General features: G+C 36.5%; 1 protein-coding gene across 1 annotated transcript in view; it reads left to right on the forward strand.

The window, feature by feature from the left end:
* The window catches only part of WDFY4 (WDFY family member 4), a 239,321-nt gene that overhangs the window by 126,772 nt on the left and 93,933 nt on the right, over nucleotides 1-18,616 (forward strand). Inside the window, exon 39 of the mRNA XM_049790636.1 lies at nucleotides 17,334-17,411. Within this exon, the coding sequence (XP_049646593.1) occupies nucleotides 17,334-17,411 (78 nt within the window). The remainder of the gene's footprint in view (nucleotides 1-17,333; nucleotides 17,412-18,616) is intronic.

The following is an 18,616-nucleotide window of genomic DNA, read 5'->3' on the forward strand; positions in this document are numbered from 1 at the left end:
CCCCTTATTTGATGGGTATTGGGTGAATAGTTTCTCCCATTCCACATGTAGCCTTTGTATTTAGTCACTGTCTTCTTTGAAGTACAGAAACTTCTCAATTTAATGTAATTCCATTTATTATCATTGCTTTAAATTGCTTGGGCAATGGTATTTCCTCTTTAAAGATACCTTTAGTTTTAATATCACTGAATATTTATTTTCCCTGATGTACCTTATGGTTTCAGGTATGATATTAATGTCTTTATTTTATTTTGATTTGACCTTTGTGTAAGGTATTAAAGAGCGGTCTGAGTTGACTTTTTTATGTAGTTAACCAGTTATCCCAACATCACTTGTTAAAGAGGATTTCCTTGTTCCATTTTGTACTTCTTGCCCCTTTGTCAACGATTAAGTGGTTGGATGTCTGGGAGGGAGGTCAGTCTCTGAATACTCAAGTTTATTCCATCACTCTGAGGATGTCTTCCTTCCAATATCATGCTATTTTAATGACTTGCTTTATAGTACAATTTAATGAGAAATTGATGTCTCCCATCTTTTTTTTTATAAGGATTGATTTAGCTATTTGTGGCTTTTATTGTTACAAATGAATTTTGAGAATATTTTTGATCCACTTTTTTTTTTTTTTTTTTTTGGTTTTTGGGCCACACTCGGTGATGCTCAGGGGTTACTCCTGGCTATGCGCTCAGAAGTCGCTCCTGGCTTGTGGGACCATATGGGACGCCGGGGGATCGAACCGAGGTCCTGATCCTTGGCTAGCGCTTGCAAGGCAGACACCTTACCTCTAGCGCCACCTCGCCGGCCCCTGATCCACTTCTTTAAAAACTTTTATGGGTATAATTAAAAGGATTACTTTAAATAAATACAATGTTTTGGAACTATTGTCATTTTAATGATGTTAACCCTCCAAATCCAATAGCAGGGTATATGTCTTCATTTCTTTTTGTCTTTTTTATTTTAAAGTAGTGTTTTCTAATTTTCTTTGTACTAGTTTTTTTTTTTTTTTACCTCTTTAGTTAAGTTGACTCAAAGGCACTTGATTTTCTGAGGCACAGTGTGAATGTTATTGTTTTTTTAAATATCTCTTTTTTTCTTTCATTATTTTTATATAATAAAGTCATGGATTTTTGCATGTTAATTTTGTAGCCTGCCACTTACTATACAAACTTATTGTTTTTAAAAGCTTTTTGGTAGAGTATTTAGAATTTTTTAAATATAGTATCATGTCACCTGAAAGCAGTAATAACTTAACTGCTTCATTTTCTATCTGGTTTCTCTTGATATCTTTTTCTTGCCTGATTGCTATGGCAAGTACTCAGTATTATACTAAATAGAAGGGGTGAAAGTGAGGTGAGCAACAATACTTTGTGCCAGATCTTAGAGGAAGGCTTTTAGTTTTCCCCATTGAGTATATTTGACATGGGCTTGTGGTAAATGGCCTTGACTATACTGTGAAATGTTCCTTCCATTCTCATATTGTTTAGAGGTTTTATCATGAATGGATGTTTGACATTCTCAAGTGCTTCTCTACATCTATTGATATGAACATATGTTTTTTATTTTTGCTTTTGTTGATATGGCATATTATGTTGATTGACCTGCATATGTTAAGCCATCCTTACCTATCTGAATGAATCCCACTTGGTTATGGTGTATGACTTTCTTGATGAGTCATTGGATCCTATTTGCTAGTATTTTATTCAGGATTTTTACATGTGTTCATCAAGAATATTGACCTATAGTTCTCTTTTTTTGTGGCATCTCTGTCTGCTTTTGTTATCAAGGTGATCTAACTTAAATTTTCTAACAGGTTTGTCTTTTAAAGTCACTTTTAGGTCATTGTTTTTATAAATTTTTGTGTTCCATCTGAGGTTTATAGTCGACAACTTGCTTAGAGCAGTTACTACTCAAGTCCAGGTGAACAGGGGGAAGTGAAGGTAAGGAGATATAGCCAGTTGTTCTTGATCACAAGTTTGCATTTCTTCTCTTTTAGATAACTCCTAACTTTCTGGTGAAATATAACTGGAATAAACATACAATAACTCATCAGAATAAGAAAATTTATGGGAGAAATAGTGTCTCCAGATTTGGTTGAAAAGAGACCCTACAGTAGAAACATCCATGCCCTAGTCTTAAAGATTTCATTCTTAAAACAATCCTGATGGATTTCTGAAATGCTTTCCTTGTATACTACATATTATAATTTAATGTGAGAATTCATAGTCCATAGCTATATACTTCCACTATCTTTTCACATAAAATATGATATATATAAATTTTGAGTGGATGTTACCTGTTTAGTGGGAAGGAAAAGCCTTCCCTAACAATAAAGAAATTCACCAATTTATATTTCAGGTGATTTATCCAGAGACAGATTTCAGTGTGGGCCAATTTAAGCCTCTCAGTCTAGAGTGAACACTATTTCAGATGAATGTTAAGAAGAATATAGTGGTCTAAATCAACTGACCCTTGTTCACTTGAAAGGATTAATGTGAAAGCTCGAGCATGAGTAAAGCCTATTGAATCACTACTCTCATTACTTTGAATTAAAACAGTTATCGTCAGATAACTGAAAGCAACTTGTCTGCTGGGTGACAGACATTAGTGCATTGATAGGTGGTGAATATGAGGCTACTAAATTGCAGCAAACAATGGCATTATACTGAAGAAAGTGGTATGTATGTAATTGTGGCAGCAGAGACATGGGTGATGTATAGGTGGACCCTAACTTCTGTTGCAGCTCTTTTAGCAACTCATAAACTTTAATATGATCTCTGACTAAGGATTATGTTCCTAAAATCAGATGAAGGTTTCCATCTAACATGTGCCAAGAACCTACCTGACTTGACAGATAAAATTTTTTCCCAGTATTTTTTCTCAACTCTTCACTCTTAATATGTGATCTACTATCTCATGACTTACTGAAAGATATCAAGTCCTCACATTTAATGAATCATTTGTCTTACAGTAACTCACTTCCTCACCTATCTGATTAGTTCTGCTTCCTTCTAGTCATTTCTGTAACTGACACAGAGCAATGGCTCTGCCACTGAGCTCAACAAAAGCTCTGGTCATCCCAACACTACTCTCTTTGAGTGATCTTTTTGGTCATTCAAATTGACTCAAAAAGAAGTCAAGGGGCCAGACCTGTGGTAAAAGCGGTAAGGCATCTGCCTTGCTCATGCTAGCCTAAGACAGACCACAGTTCAATTCTCCGGCATCTTGTATGGTTCCCCAAGCCAGGAGTGATTTCTAGGCAGGAGTAACCCCTGAGTGTCACCAGGTGTGCCCCCTGTTCAAAAAAAAAAAAAAAGAAGTCAAAAGTTGTTTTGTAGTTGGAAGCAACAAAATTGTTTGAAGGTATTGATTTTATTGGAACAGACATTGAGTTATGTAAGTTTTATACATCAGTGGAATATTCACAACCTTCAGCCACAATCTCTGTTTATTGAAAGGCAACCAAGTCTCAGGTTTTGAAAAGAATAGATGCACAGATCTTCTATCCCCATGACTTTATCTACATCTGGGTTAAAAGGTTAACTAGAGTCTCATCACCGTCTTTGAATTATTTAATGAGTTTCTTCCCCATCTCTTATTTTATTCTTACTACAAAATCAAACTAAATTTGCTTATATCCATGTATGTTAACTTTTATTGAAAGGTATTTTATAGTAACTTAAGGTTCAGTTCTGCAGCTCAGCCCATATTTTCATGTATCTGACTACTTCATCAGCAACACATGACTTTATTGAATAGACAGTGCTCCTTGCTAAGAGCAAAAAAAATGAATAACATACGATCCCTAACTTTGCGGTTTGATTTTCTTCCTACTTATAAGACATATTAGAAGAATCAAGAAGATTGATTTCTTAAGGGTAGGCAGTGGGAGGAAAGTATATCTAATTAATTTTGGAAACTGTTAATTTGGGTTGAACATTTTTTGAAAACAGAATTCAGTTCTTGAAGATTAAATGTATCCCCAAATGCTTTTTGAAGTGGAGCACTTTTAGTATTGTCAGTTTCTAAATGCAAGGCATACCTATATCCCTAAAACGTGAATAAATACGGTATACTCTAGTCCCAGAAGTTTTTAATTTTTGAAATTATGACTTGGGAATGGAGGAAACACTTTTAGTTTTGGTTTGGTTCTTTAAAATGAATATGAAAACTTAAGCGTATTCATCAGTGCAAAGACGATTTAAAGTTCACAAGACAGAGTGTCCCAAACTATATAAATGATAAAACAGCAGATGGTCGAGGAGAATCAATCTGGGGCCCTCCTGAGGCACTTCTGCCATTCACTACCTGCTAGGCCCCCACTCCCAGCCCTGCTGCGAGGCTCCTGCCTCGTGAGTTACAGCCTCGCTCGCTCATGCGCCCTGGGACCCATCTATTATGAGAAACCATTTTGGTTAATTAAAAAAGTCTTTCAAAGTCTCAGATCAGGAAGTTCTAAAATTTCCTCTCTCTGCTGTCATTGGTGGGGGTTGGTAAAATGGAGTTCTTAAGCCTGGTGAGAAGGGAGGTGAACCTTACTGTAGATGGGGAGAAGGTGGAATCATTAAGAAAGTGAACTTTGGGGACCAGAGAGATAGTACGGCAATAAGGCGTTTGCTTTTCATGCAGCCGACCCAGGATGGACCTGGGTTCGATCCCTGGCATCCTATATGGTCCCTCAAGCCTGCCAGTAGCGATTTCTGAGGCTGCTGGGTGTGGCCCATAAACCGAGAGAGAGAGAGAGAGAGAGAGAGAGAGAGAGAGAGAGAGAGAGAGAGAGAGAGAGAGAGAGAGAGAGAGAGAGAGAGAGAGAGAGAGAGAGAGCATAGGATAAGGGTTAGATAGCATGATATAATCTGAAAGTAATCCAGGATATACTAGAAAATGATCTGTGAATGAAATTGGTTTGTGATCGGAAGGACAAATAAATTTTCTTTATGTTTTTCCCTTTTATTTAAACATCGTGGTTACAAAGTTGTTCATAATTGGTGAAAACCAATGAACATTTCCTACCACCAATGTCCCCAGTTTCCCTCTCATTCTCTGATTTCCTCTCTCATCCTCCTCCTGACTGACTACCTCTGGGGCAAATGTTAGTCTGAGCCCTGTATATACAAAGCATGTATTTCAGCTTTTTTTTTTATCTCTATTATCATTTTTTCTATTTTTCACTTTCTTGCACATAACACTCAGGGTTCCAGGACACTTCCAGTATTATTCAGCCAACTAGGATAGATCAACTCAAGATCTTGAGAATGTGGCGCTGCCTAGACCACAGAGCCATACCTAGTGATGCTAGCCATACCTAGTGAAGGCATACCTGACAGTATGTAGGAGATAGAAAAGTTCTGGGTTCCAACACAGGTCCCTGAGCATGTAAAGCATATATCCTTGACTCTTAAAGTATCTCTCTGCTCCATAGATAATGATCTTGAATCTAATCTAGCTGTATTCTAATAAATTTTTGTGTTTAGAAAATACATTTTATCAAAACATGAAGAGGCTAATTATAATGTCTACAATCCAAAATGATCTAGAAAACTGTAAATTTACATAGATATTGAAATGAAATGCGAGAACAAATGTGAGAAAAACTTAGCAATTTAGCAGTTGCTAATTAAAAAGTATGCATAGATGTTTATTCTTTATTACTTTTGCAACATTTCAAGATGTAAAATGGAGGTTCATAAAGGAACTATAAGAGAACAAGAGATTTGGAAATAAAAATGCCATTGCTAAAATTATATCAAGAAAATAGCTACAAAGAGAAAACTGGGGAAGAAAAGAAAATGAGAGAATTGCTCTATTTAACATGTGGTTGAAAGAGAAGAAATTATTTGAAGAAAATTATCCAGAAGTTTAGGACGTGAGTTTATGAATTAGAGGGGCCTACCAAGTACCTTCCACAAGAAATAATAATAAAAGAGAAAAGAGTTGTTGAAAAATCATTATGAAATTTCAAAATTGTGCAAAAAGAGCTCAAAATCTCAGAGGAATCCCTCCAGGAACCTAAGAAAGTGTGTGTGTGAAGGAATCCACTTCTTAATACCATTGATTATGAGAAAAATGGAGCTCATGTGAGCTTCATAATTATGGAATAAAATTTGAGGAAGAAATAAGCAAAGAATAATATATCTGTGATTTTTTTCTGCATTTTATCTATACTCCTTATATGTACTAAGCACCCATTTCTTCTCTGGACATTCCATTCACACTCATGTTTCAGACACTTGAGTTAAGATCAGATGATATTGAGCAGAAAGTCACAGTCCTTGATATACAAATACTTCTTTCAAAGGAAGTAAAATAATAGTAATGTATAAGGCTACACAGAAGGCACAGAGATTCCTGAGAGAGAGGATCTATTTGGGGGAGCTTGAGGAGGAGTAAGGAGATACAAGAAGGAGGGAAATTGTTGGTAAGAAAGAGGCCTTACGGTTACCATCTGTCATATGGGTTAACTGCTGGAGTATCATGTCCAGCTTATGGCAACTCAACTCCCTATTTTTTTAATACTCTAGGGCCTAGAGTATTTATGGTACCTTGTTTTTTTTCAATACTCTGTTTTTTAATACTCCCTACAGTATTTATGGTACCTGTGGATGAGCAAAAATGTGGTAAAGAAATATGCTAGAAAATGTAATACTAAAAGAATGTCAACCTCTAGGAGCTTAGGAAAGAAATGCACAGCCTGTAAAGACTTACAATTGAACATCTTCACCAAATCTACACTTTCGAATCACTACATATGAAAATAAAGTAGGAAGCAGGGATATTATCTCACCCATCATGAAACCTTTCAAGAAGCAGAAATTTTTGAGAATCTAGTCACAGGAGGCTGGTTCCTCATGAAGGCCCAACCTGAGTCTTAAAGCTTCATCTTTTTCTCCACCAGAGTGTTTGTTTTTAAAGTAGTCATTCTCCATGTACTCATGACAATTAAATTTAATAAAAACATCACAGTTCAAAACAGACAAATTAGAAACCACCGTTCATCTTCAAAATTAATATGTGAGTGAATTTAACAAGAGATGAATTGTGCTGTGGTGATCTGGTCCCACTTCACCCACTCTGAGCACCAGTTGTTTGTCATTATTTCTGGAAATATGATTATTACTCTGGTATTGCTTGACATTTATTAAGAACCCAGGGACTGTGTCTCTATAGCAGAGAAAAGTATAGCAATTATCTGGGCACTTGGAGAAAAGAACATTTCCTGGCCTACGTTGTACAAATAGCCTCTTTTCAAATTCGTATCTTTATTTTTCCATCTGCAACATAAGCTTTTCTAAACAATTTTTAGTGAAGGCATAGCAATAATACAGTGCTTACCTTGCACATGCAAAACTAAGTCCAGTACTCAGCATCCTGCATTGTTACCTGAATCTACAGAAGTAATTCCTTGATTGCAGCTGATGTGCCCTCTCAAAACATAAAAACAGCAAAAACCTACAATTTATTAGCAAAGACCTGTACTCTAATTACTTGGATCTTCCAAAATGTCAACAGTTAAAAGATTCTCTTTCTTTTCAAGGAGCTAATACTGTTGATCCTTGAAGAACAGGGTTTGAATAGCTGTTGAAACAAATTTCTTCAATATGTTCATAAATGCAATTTAATTTTGTTCTTCCCCTTTTTTCCTTTCTCTTCCATTCTCTTCCTTCCTTCCTTTCATTTATTTTCTTTCCCAGGAATTGAGTCACATTCCTAGGATTTATGATTGTTTTAATAATATTTTTTTCTCAAATTTACTTTTTGAGAAAGAATACACGATGTAATCCATATACAAAGTATATATGAACCAATTATGTAACTGGAAAGGCTTCTAGTCATCAAATAGGCTATTTAGTCATTAATTACGTGAGAGTTAAAATTTAAGCACTGATTTTTTTGCTGCATGGAAAGTCAATATCCCTAATTCCTAATTCTGAATTTGATTGATTCAGTATAAATCTCTAATTTATCTTAAACTTTTAAAAAATATGACTTTGTTTTCAATATACTCTTTACATTTCTATTTTTGTAGTAGATGAAGCATTACACACTTAAAGGACTATACTTTTTCTTTAAAATTGTATTTTGTTTTAATTAAATTATTAATAATGCTATCTACCATTTGTTGTTTTATTTTGTTTTGTTTTGGGGCCCACCCATTGATGCTCAGGTGTTACTCCTGGCTATGTGCTCAAAAATTGCTCCTGGCTTGAACCATATGGGATGCTGGGGGATCGAACCGTGGTCCATCCTAGGCTAGCGCTTACAAGGCAGACAGATGCCTTACCTCTAGCGCCACCGCCCTGGCCCCTATCTACTATTTTTTAATGAATTACTTTCTTTAAAGAACATATATTGTATAGTTGCTTATAATACATTTGTTTCTGATACTCACGTTCCAACTCCAAACTCACCACCAATGTAAAATTTTTGCCTTTATTGTCCCTTAGTTCCTGCCCATTCCCAAGTCTACCTCCTATCAGACACTAAATAATATATTTTATATTGCTTGCCTACAGGTATGTGGTAATAAAATATTTGTAAAAAGTACAGTAAAAATATAATATGTGAAGATCATTGTATCTCACAATGACATCGTTAAGTCTATCAGAAGGTTTACTAAGCTATTTGTTGCTAGTTGATATATCTGTTGCTTTGTTTTTGAACTTTAGATGGATTGAATCCACATTGATGTCTAAATTTGTGTGTTCTTCCTGGGATTACAGTACTAAAAATTTGGAGTTAACATGTGGCTACAAATGAGGCTAAGGTCTAGGAATGGTCTAGGATTTCCAAGCTCTGCAGCTGATATATTAAGTTTTTGTTTGGGCTGTCAGACCTTCTGGAACTATGAGGAAAGCAGGGGTAGGGTGTCCATAACCACTACAAAAAAGTCCTGGAGATGGCATCCCTGGAGATTTGGTTGGTTTGTTGTCTCTGCAGAGAACAGTGGTTAAGTGGACCATTGATGAAGCAGTGATTGTGGGAGGTGGGTGCAGCTGGTATGGCTTCAGCAGGGCTGAGATTTGGCCATCCTCTCCCAAGACTGCCCGTTTTCAGCTTAATGGTTGGTATACCCACGAGTTTTCATAGCTTGATTTAAATTTCTGGGAATAGAGTGAGTTAATTGAGTTGGTCAATTGCAGACATGGCGACGGTATTTGTGAGGCATAGTTTTGGCTTCCAGTCCTTCTGTAAGTACTTCTAAACAGCTTCTTAAAGCTCCATGTCCTTCCCATTGTCATCCCTACAGTCTTACATGAACACTAAGCCCTTTGCCACTGGGTTTACATCATAGCTTCTTCAAAAAAATTGTTGCTACACAGTTTATGGACATATATTATCATAAGACACAAGATTTACCAATAAATAGGGATAACATTTAATTGCTCATTAACCACCATTTTCATCTAACTCAAACCAAGTCTCCACTAAGGTCTTTTACTTAAAGAAAAACATTCCAATCTTGGTGTATACAAAAGATAGAAAACCTAGGATAATATAGAAAACCTAGAAACCCTAGATAATCTGTTTATTGGGTATTTTGTAAGCTGAATTTTAATTTAAGTATGGTTGTGGAAGTGAAGGCTAGAAGCACCCCAATTTATACCATTGTATATCATAGACCCATAAGTGTCTGCTGGCCTCTTTGTGTTGCAGGAATGTGGAAATTTGTGCAGGAAACAACTAGATAGGAGAATTTGATCTAGCTGACTGTCAATTAGTTTCATTGCACTAACCCAAACCTTGATTATTGCCTTCATATCTCCAGCTCTGGGGACAAATGTTATTAATACCTATGAATTGCCTGTTTCAGTGAGGGGAATGCAGTCACTATCATGTAGAGTGCTTTCTTGGCAGGGTTTGCATTCTTCAGTGGGGCTCTACAGAGACATGCTGGGGAAGGGAAGAGTATTTATAATTCTAGTTACATGGCATTTATGAAGAGCCTGCATCACATGGTTTTCTCAATGACTCACCACCTGACTATATGTCACAATAAATCTGATCCCTCATCCTCTCAGCTTGCATCAGGATGAAAAGTGATCATTGAATCCAATGAGAGTATGTGCTCTCCTGTGGGGGGGGGGGGATGTCCTTCAATACCCATAGTTTTATTTTTGCCTCCATTGGAGATCAAGGGAGTATAATTGGAATCTATCCCTTGTCTCTTTTGCCACAGAAAGTTAGATGCTAGAGAACTCTATTTGATCCAAATATTAAATGGCAGCAAATTATTATTTTTTGTAGAATCATCACAAAGATTTAAAATCTTCTTACCATAGACTTGTGTTATACCAATCACATTTTAAAATTCATGCCTAAAATGGAAACCAAGCTGTCAGTGATACTGTCAAAATTCTCTTAAATTATTCCTAAATATCACTATCATTTGTAGCTTGGTTAATTCTGTATCATCCTTTCATGTATCCATCATAACTTTTTCCTACTATTATAGAGATCAATTAATATTTCTTTGTTAAATTTCTAGTAAAACGGTTTACTTGTACAAATGAGCATAAAATTTTCCAAAAACAATTTATAATTAAACATGAGAATTTCATTTGGGGCAATCGAAAAGCTGTTTGCACCCAAAGGATGTGTGGTACAACTAAGAGAGCAGTACCTCTTTTCTTTCATCTCAATTTCATGATGACTTATTATGGAACTCTTTTTAATTTTGGGGGGCACACCCAGTGTCGCTCAGGGGTTACTCCTGGCTATATTCTCTGAAATCCCTCCTGGCTTGGGGGAACATTTGAGATGCCGGGGATCCAACTGAGGTTCGTCCTGGGTCAGCCGCATGCAAGGCAAACACCCTACTGCTGCACTATCGCTCTTCTTACCAGGAAGAGTTATGAGAATATAATTTCGATTTTGTAATACCTTTCAGAGAATTTTTATATTCAACATTGGCACATAGATAGTTTAATTTGTTGACATTAAGCTAGGTGAACATTGTCCACTGATATTTGGCATACATTTTTAAATTTTCTTGGGTAAATGGTAAGTCAAAAAATTACTACAAATTGCTTATTGTACCAGCCACATTTTAGGGCCAATGCAGAGGAAAACATGGCATTGTTTTGGGTTGAGTGTAGTCTCAGATAGGCAAACAATGATGCATCACTGGCAAGTCCCAGATATACAAGGAAAATCTTCGTACCTAATTTTTGAACACAATTTTAGCTACTTCTTTCCGGATGCCATTTGTTGTTGCAAGGCCTGTGATTACTGGAAAAAATGATGTTTTAAACCTTCAAATATAAGGACTGTAATTAACAGACAACATATGTTTACTGTGGGAAAATTTTTTGTTTTTATGGTCACAATGGCTGGCAGTCGTAAGGATACCCTGGCAAAAGTGAACAGCACTAATTATGATCATCTAGAGGTGAGCCTCCAGGTGATATGTGGCATGTTCCCCTTACTGAGATCGGTTTTGTGTTTTTCTTTTCTTAAATAGGATCAACTTTCACTCTTGAATTTCTTGACAACCTTTGGAGGCAGTTGATCTACTCTCAACTCTGTACTAAATAGTTGGTTCTAAAAGTAGAGGTTTGTTGCATTAAATAATTAACGGTGGAGCTGGATGGCGATGGATGGCATCCCAGGCCACCTGGCTCCTGGCTCCCATCCAGCTGGCGGGTCCCAGGCCCAGGTGAAAGCCGAAATCAAACTCACAGGCAGGCATCAGGAAACATCAGCTTTATTCATGCCCTAACCACCACAGGTGTGTGGCCTATGTCATAACCTTTTTAGCATTCAGCCATTTTAGGCTACCCTGCGCCTTAACTCTTTCAGCCATCTTCCCTTTGGCCTCCATCCTGGTCCAAGACCAAAAGAGGCAGAGACCCTAAAGCCAGAGAGCTCAGCAGGGCCGAAAGCTCACGAATCCCCTCGGTCCAAGGCTTATCTAACTTTTCCAAGACCCCTCCCAGGAATGGACGGGGTCTTGTAGGTAAGGTCACACATATCTGGTTCCCAAGACCCCTCCCAGAAATGGGTGGGTCTCAGGTCGGGGTCTCAGGTCGCTACACGTAAATCCAGGGTGGAGTAACAGAGGTTCTCAAACTTTTTACGAAAAAAGACAGCTGCTAAGCAAAGACATTTAGTTCTCATAAAGAACACAGAGTATTGCTTTGAATTTGTTCTTATTGATGTACCAGATTCATTGTAGCCCAAGAAGATGGACCTTTGCCCTTGAAAGATCCAGATTGATATCTTTCTCTCATTCCATGAATATGATGACCATCCAAGGTCAATAGAAACTCAATGTCTGCTCATCATTGTGGAGAAAAGACCTGGAAAAGTGGCTCATGGTGGCAGAGCATAAGCACTTATTTTATAGCTCAGCCACTTCCTTCTTGAGTTAATTGACTTAACCTCAGTTTTTTCTTTTGTAGAACAGGAATAATCATAATATAGGCATGTCTTGACACTAAATATATGTTTGTTACAGAAGAAAATTCCCTCGTCACTTGTAATATGCTTTGTGCATATTAAACAATTGGCTGTAATGTTGAATGAGCAGACCAAGGATTATCATATATTTGCATTATGACTAATCTGAAAGGAAGTCTTTGGTACATTATTGATCCTCTGCTTTTTATGCATAGTGAAACTCTTCACTACCCTGGTTCCAGACACTCACTCTGCCCTCATGGAAAGCAGAACATTTTGCTTTTTTCTACTCTTGGCCCTGGAAATCAGTAGTGTGATATACTTTACTACCCAGAGTTCTCCTTTCAAATTTGCAAATCCTTAGAAATCTTCACATAATTTTCTTTATCTTTCTAGCAGAAGATGCCTCTTCTTCCTTGCAGGGCCTTTATGGGCTGCTAATTCTATTCTTTCTTTTCTTACCTTGTAGAATATGTAACAACTATCACCATTATTTTTCTTTTTCAACCTTCTAATGCTAAGCTCTATCAGCCTATTAATTTACTTGAATTGTAGGCTTCTGGTTTAGCCCATGGCCTTCTTCCAGTCCCAACCTTTCTCCCACTTTTCTTTTTTTTATTGTAAGAATTTAGTCAAGAGACAAAATTGATTAACATAATGAGGTAAACTAACATAACATTATATAGTGACATAACATAACATATAATATAATTGATATAATAATAATACATGTAAGTCAAAGAAAGTTTCTGATTAAAAACACAATTTTTTCCATAATGGCTTACATATCTTTCACTGTAGTATTTTAGGTATATATTAACATTGAATCAGGGGAATACCCATCACCAACTATGTCCTCCCCCCATTCCAGTTCCCTTTCTACAACCCATATATCCCACCACACCCCCGGGCTGCTAGAGTAGGTGGACCCCTATTTGTCTGGCTTACTATTAGTGATCACATATCTGTTTGGTTGTGGAACCCTCCCTTGTTTTCCCCTCTATTTAAGAGGCAGAGCTAGAAAAATTGAGGTATGTGGTTTTGTTTGAAGGAAAGAAAAGCAATAGATTGGGGTACAAAATAAGAGGAAAAAAAAAGAAGTCAAAAGTCAAATACGCTGAAAATGGGCAGAGTCCCTCTAGAGGCTTCCAACCTCAGTTTGAGAGAGGATGTGAAAAAGGTAATTGAGATACCACAACAATACAGAAAAAATTATCGAATTAAATAACCGGTGAGCACTACAGCAATAAAGACAGGCACCACACAATAGTCTCGGTTCTGAAATCAAATCATGCTCAAGTGCAAAAAGAAAAAGACAAGACAAAAATAAAATAAAATATTGGAGACATCAACCGTGGTCTCCACACCAAAATAAAGACGTCAAAAAAATCGATCAATCGATAAATAAACATGTGGAAAAATGATTGTTTTGTGCTTTTTTTTTTCTCCTTTTCATCCCCCTGCATAGGCACAGTAACTATTGGGGATATTGTAGAGGGAATTCCCTTGACTTAGGAGATACAGGGTTTCTCCACCCCTGAAGTATACTGTCATGGGGTTAACTCTAGACTCCTTGCATGATCATTTACTCTCCCCTTGCTGCTTTCGTGGTGTGTGGAAGACTTCTGCTTTGTCTTGGATGGTAAAATCAGACCTCTGTTTCTAGAGATCTTGGTGGTGTGCAGCTCAGGGAATGGAGTTTATGAAGTCTTTCTTTGTGGTTCTAGTAAGTTAGCTTCTTCATTGTCATTTTAATCCGTCTTCTGTAGTTGGTGTTGTTGGTCGTTATGTTGCTCCTAGAATGGAACCTGGGATAACGTCTTTCGTTATGTTTCTGGAAGACCTGTTCAGTTGCGGTTGTCTCAGTCAGACTTCTGGAATTGGAGCTCTTGTTTGTTTAACAGATCGTATACCAAAAGCTAGGCTAGATCTTTTTGCTGCTGCTGTTGTTGTTGTTGGTCCCTGGATGCGTACTGTCCGGTCTTGGTTGCAACAACCAGTCGTCTGTATATAGCGATATTGGCTTTTGCACAGATCAAAGGGTGACATGTTTTCTGATTTCGTCTTATCGATAGCTGATGAGGAAGGACAACTTGCTCTTAGATCAAGTTGTTCCCATTTCCTCATTGTCAGGTTATCAGTTTAGAACTGGCTCATGTTGGTGTCAGAGCAGCATTGTAAATGCCCTGGAGGGGATTTGGTTCCTGGAGCTGTTGCGGAGAATTCTGTCATATCTATGTCTGGGATCCAGGAGTTAAGGCTGAACAGTCAGTGTCTAGTTCCCTGGAGCCTAAGTTTTTCCACATGATATACATTCAGGGTGTTCTCCCACTTTTCTTTAGAATTTAGTGATCTCTCTGTTTACTAGCTACACTTTCAATCTAAATTTTTCTTGACTCTGATGTTTAAACATTCCATTGAAATAGCTTTCTTAAGTTATCAATTTATAATATCTACAGAAAAATCCAATGGACTCATTGGGCCTCACCTTATAAGACTTATTCTAATACTAACTCTATGATTAAATCATCCTTGGTATCCATGGCACTTCTTTCTCTGATTTTCCTTGTCTTTTTAACTTTTATTTTTCAGACTTAAATTTTTCTAGTGTTCTCCAGGTAGCCAACCTTGTCCTGTTATCTCCTCTTTGTATTTATTCTCCTTGAGAGATGTTGTCATTTCTCAGGGTTTATCTGTCATTATGTCTGGCTCATGAACCTATGTTGAATGTACATCTCTCAAATGAAATTTCTTTTAGAGATGTTCAGCTCTACTACTAACACTTCAAATGTATCATGTTCTTATATCACTCTAATTTATTTTTTCCTTTGTCATTGATTCATCTTAACTTTTTGTCATCTAATTCACTCAACCATGCAATCCAGAAATTTTGGAGTAATTGTTACCCTCTATTACACACCAATATCAGATGAATTGTACTTTATTCGTCTTACTAAGTGAAACTGCATTGTACAGTGTCTATAAATACTCCTACTCAGTCACAGAAAAGGGATATATACAAAATGATCTCTTCCATATGAGAGACTTAAAGATATGCAAAATGGTAGCAACAAAGTTCCAAAGGTAGCAAAATAAAAGAACAGATCTACAAAATTGAGTTGGATTAATTAAGAGGGAGAGATATTGGGGTCTTTAGGAGAGTGAGATGAGTTTACTATACATGGGTGGGATATTGCAAGTATATTAATGAGAAACCATTATTTACAGGATTGAAAACCACAGAATATCAGTCAATAATAAAATGCTCCCTTACATCCAGTCTTGTTATCCTTAAATTCATCCTTCAAATGGCTACCAAAATTAATACATAATAACGAATTAGTCTTTTAGAAAGAGAGAGAAGAAAAAATGTCTGCCACAAAGACAAGCAGAAGAGGAAGGTAGAGGGTGGGAAAGAATCTGGGGTCATTGATGGTGAGGAATGTGCACTGGTGAAAGGTGTTGTACATTGTATAACTGAAACTCAATCATGAACAACTTTGCAACTGTGTATCTTATGGTGAATCAATTAAAGACCTTATTTATAAAAATAGGTCTTATTTAAAACTGATCAACCATATTTCAGTTATAGCAATAGTTCAGTGATAGCAATATTTCACTGAGCACATCCTGAAAACAAATCATGCTAAGAGCCCTCTTTTTATTTGCAAATTTTCTGTATGTCTTGTGAGAAATTCTGTCTCAACACTGGCCATGCCACCCTTAATTATGGTCTTATCCATTTGGACTCACAAAACCAGACATGGTGCTTTTATACTCCACTGTCTAGAAATTAATATGTGGATATTAAAGATTTCCTGAACTTATAGTAAAGAGTATATGTGAGGCCAGTGATGCAGAGTCTGAGCAATGTAGAGTGGAGATTCCCAAGTGTATTTGGCCTTTTCTGTAAAACATCACTCATCTTCTTTAAGCAAACAACAGAAATCACCCCCCCCCCATACTTGCACTAGAAACTACTACTTTTCTCTTAGTTTTAGTACAGTTGCATCACCCACTTTGAAAACTGGTGTAGAGCATGTGTTTGCATATAGAAGATTTAAGCTTCACTCATATAGTTGCTTCTATTAATATTAAGTTTGTTTTTATCAACTGATCTTATACATGGCATGCCTAAATACCCTTCTCTATTTACTTATTTCTTTTCTACTGTATGAGGTATTTTGATTTAATTATTACATCCTGTCATAAACTTTTTAACATTAAACAAATGAAAATTAAAATTTCAGATACATTTGGGGCCAGAGCAATAGCACAGTGGTAGGGCATTTGTCTTGTATGCAACTGACCCAGGACGAACCACAGTTTGATCCCCCAGCATTTCATATGGTCCCCCAAGCCAGGAGTAACCCCTGAGCATCACCAGGTGTGGCCCAAAAATCAAAAATAATTTTTCAGTTACATTTATTTACCATAAAATATGGCTATAGAACAACATTTTATACCTTATAACACAGTTTGTCTTGGATTCATCCATGCCCATCTACTATAATGTGCAATTTCTTCTCTTTATTACTTGGCACATGCCAATCTGGAGTTTCTGGCATCATAACTGTGTGTATAAATTGTTATTTTTTTGGCACTTCATCCTGGGGTTACCTATGTATTACATTTGGGAATAAGTTTCATTTAACTTCGGACTTTCTTATTCTCTCTTTAGAGAATCTCACTTTATTATTATAATTAATATTCTCTCAGATTAAACTATTTACTTAAACATTACATAGCTGTAAGTGGAAGTAACCTATAAGCAGGCATATATGTATAGTACATTAGCATAGGTAAAATCTTTGATTATGAGGTTGTGATTAATTTGACTAACAATCCTGTAACCATTACCATCCTTCCTAATTGGTTAGAGAAAAAAAAGTTATTTTTATCAAAGCATTAGTAAAGTGGTAATTTTCTTTCCTCTCCAGGATTTTGTGTCTTGTATTGAGGACAATAGAAGAAGAGGACAAGAGCTCTATGCATCTCTATATAAAGATCATGTACAGGTAGGAAATAAGACAGTTTTTTTTTCTATATAATAGACTAGAATCTATCCTGAAATGAATTGAAAGGGCCCTTGGTTTAAGGATTAAAGGATAAAGTCATTCACCATCAATGATTTAATTCTATTTGTATGATCACTAAACTGGATTAGTACTTCAATAATCAGCAGCTAAGGATATAGGCAGTAACTGCGGAGTCAGTGTTCCTGTCATGTCACTTATTCATCAGTAGTATCAAGAAGTTAGGTGCTTCAGATTCTATTCTAGGAGTTAGGTGCACAATTGTAAACATAGAAGGCAGGGGCTACCTTCTCAGATAGATTCAATATATAGGACATCTATATGCAATAACTTTGCAAACATTTATAAATTGTGATGAGCAAAAATGCATTAAAATGAGTGATTAGAAAGGGGGAAGAATTTAAGTTGGACAAATGAGTAACCTTTTCTAAGAAAGTGCACTTTGTGATTTAAAGAAAAAGCAATATGAGTTGTAATGTTTTGAGGAAATGATTTTGATCAGTTCAAAGCCATGTGCAAAGGTCCCTTGTCTGAAAATATTTGCACATCATTCTTAACTGGATAAAGAAGTTATTTTCTATCCAAAGTAGGAGCAAATGGAGAAATAAAAAATGTAAGACTTTGAAAAACTAATGTGTGCAATATAAATTAGGAGTTTTGCATTCTTTCCTAAATTCAATGGTTACCACTGAAGCGAACACGTTTAGATACTGAAAACAACTCCGTGGACATATACTGTATTGTCAAGATAAAGAGCATGGGAAATCAAGCCATTGAAATTGTTACTTAAATTTCTAAGTCTTCTCCATACCAAAACCAAAATCTGAGTTTTAGTCCCATATTTAAGATGCCATAACACGAGCTAACTAAATAGACTAAAGAGCATCCAGAAAATTCTTAGTGGATGGCAAAGAATAGTTGTCCTGCATCTGTTTACAGACTTGCAAAGAAGTGAATTAGTTGGTTTTATTTTATTTCATTTTATTTTGGTTTTGGGTTATGTCCGTGTTGCTCAGGGGTTACTATTAGTTTTGTGTTCAGAAATTACTCCTGGCATGTTCAGGGGACTATCTGGGATGCTGGGGATCATATGTGGTTCGGCTACATGCAAGACAAATGCCCTGTCTGCTGTGTTATTGCTGCAGCCTCGGTTTTGTTTTTGAGCAAATATTTAAGCGTCATTGCTA

The sequence above is a fragment of the Suncus etruscus genome, chromosome 17 (assembly GCF_024139225.1).
Source record: "Suncus etruscus isolate mSunEtr1 chromosome 17, mSunEtr1.pri.cur, whole genome shotgun sequence".
Classification (NCBI taxonomy): Eukaryota; Metazoa; Chordata; class Mammalia; order Eulipotyphla; family Soricidae; genus Suncus; species Suncus etruscus.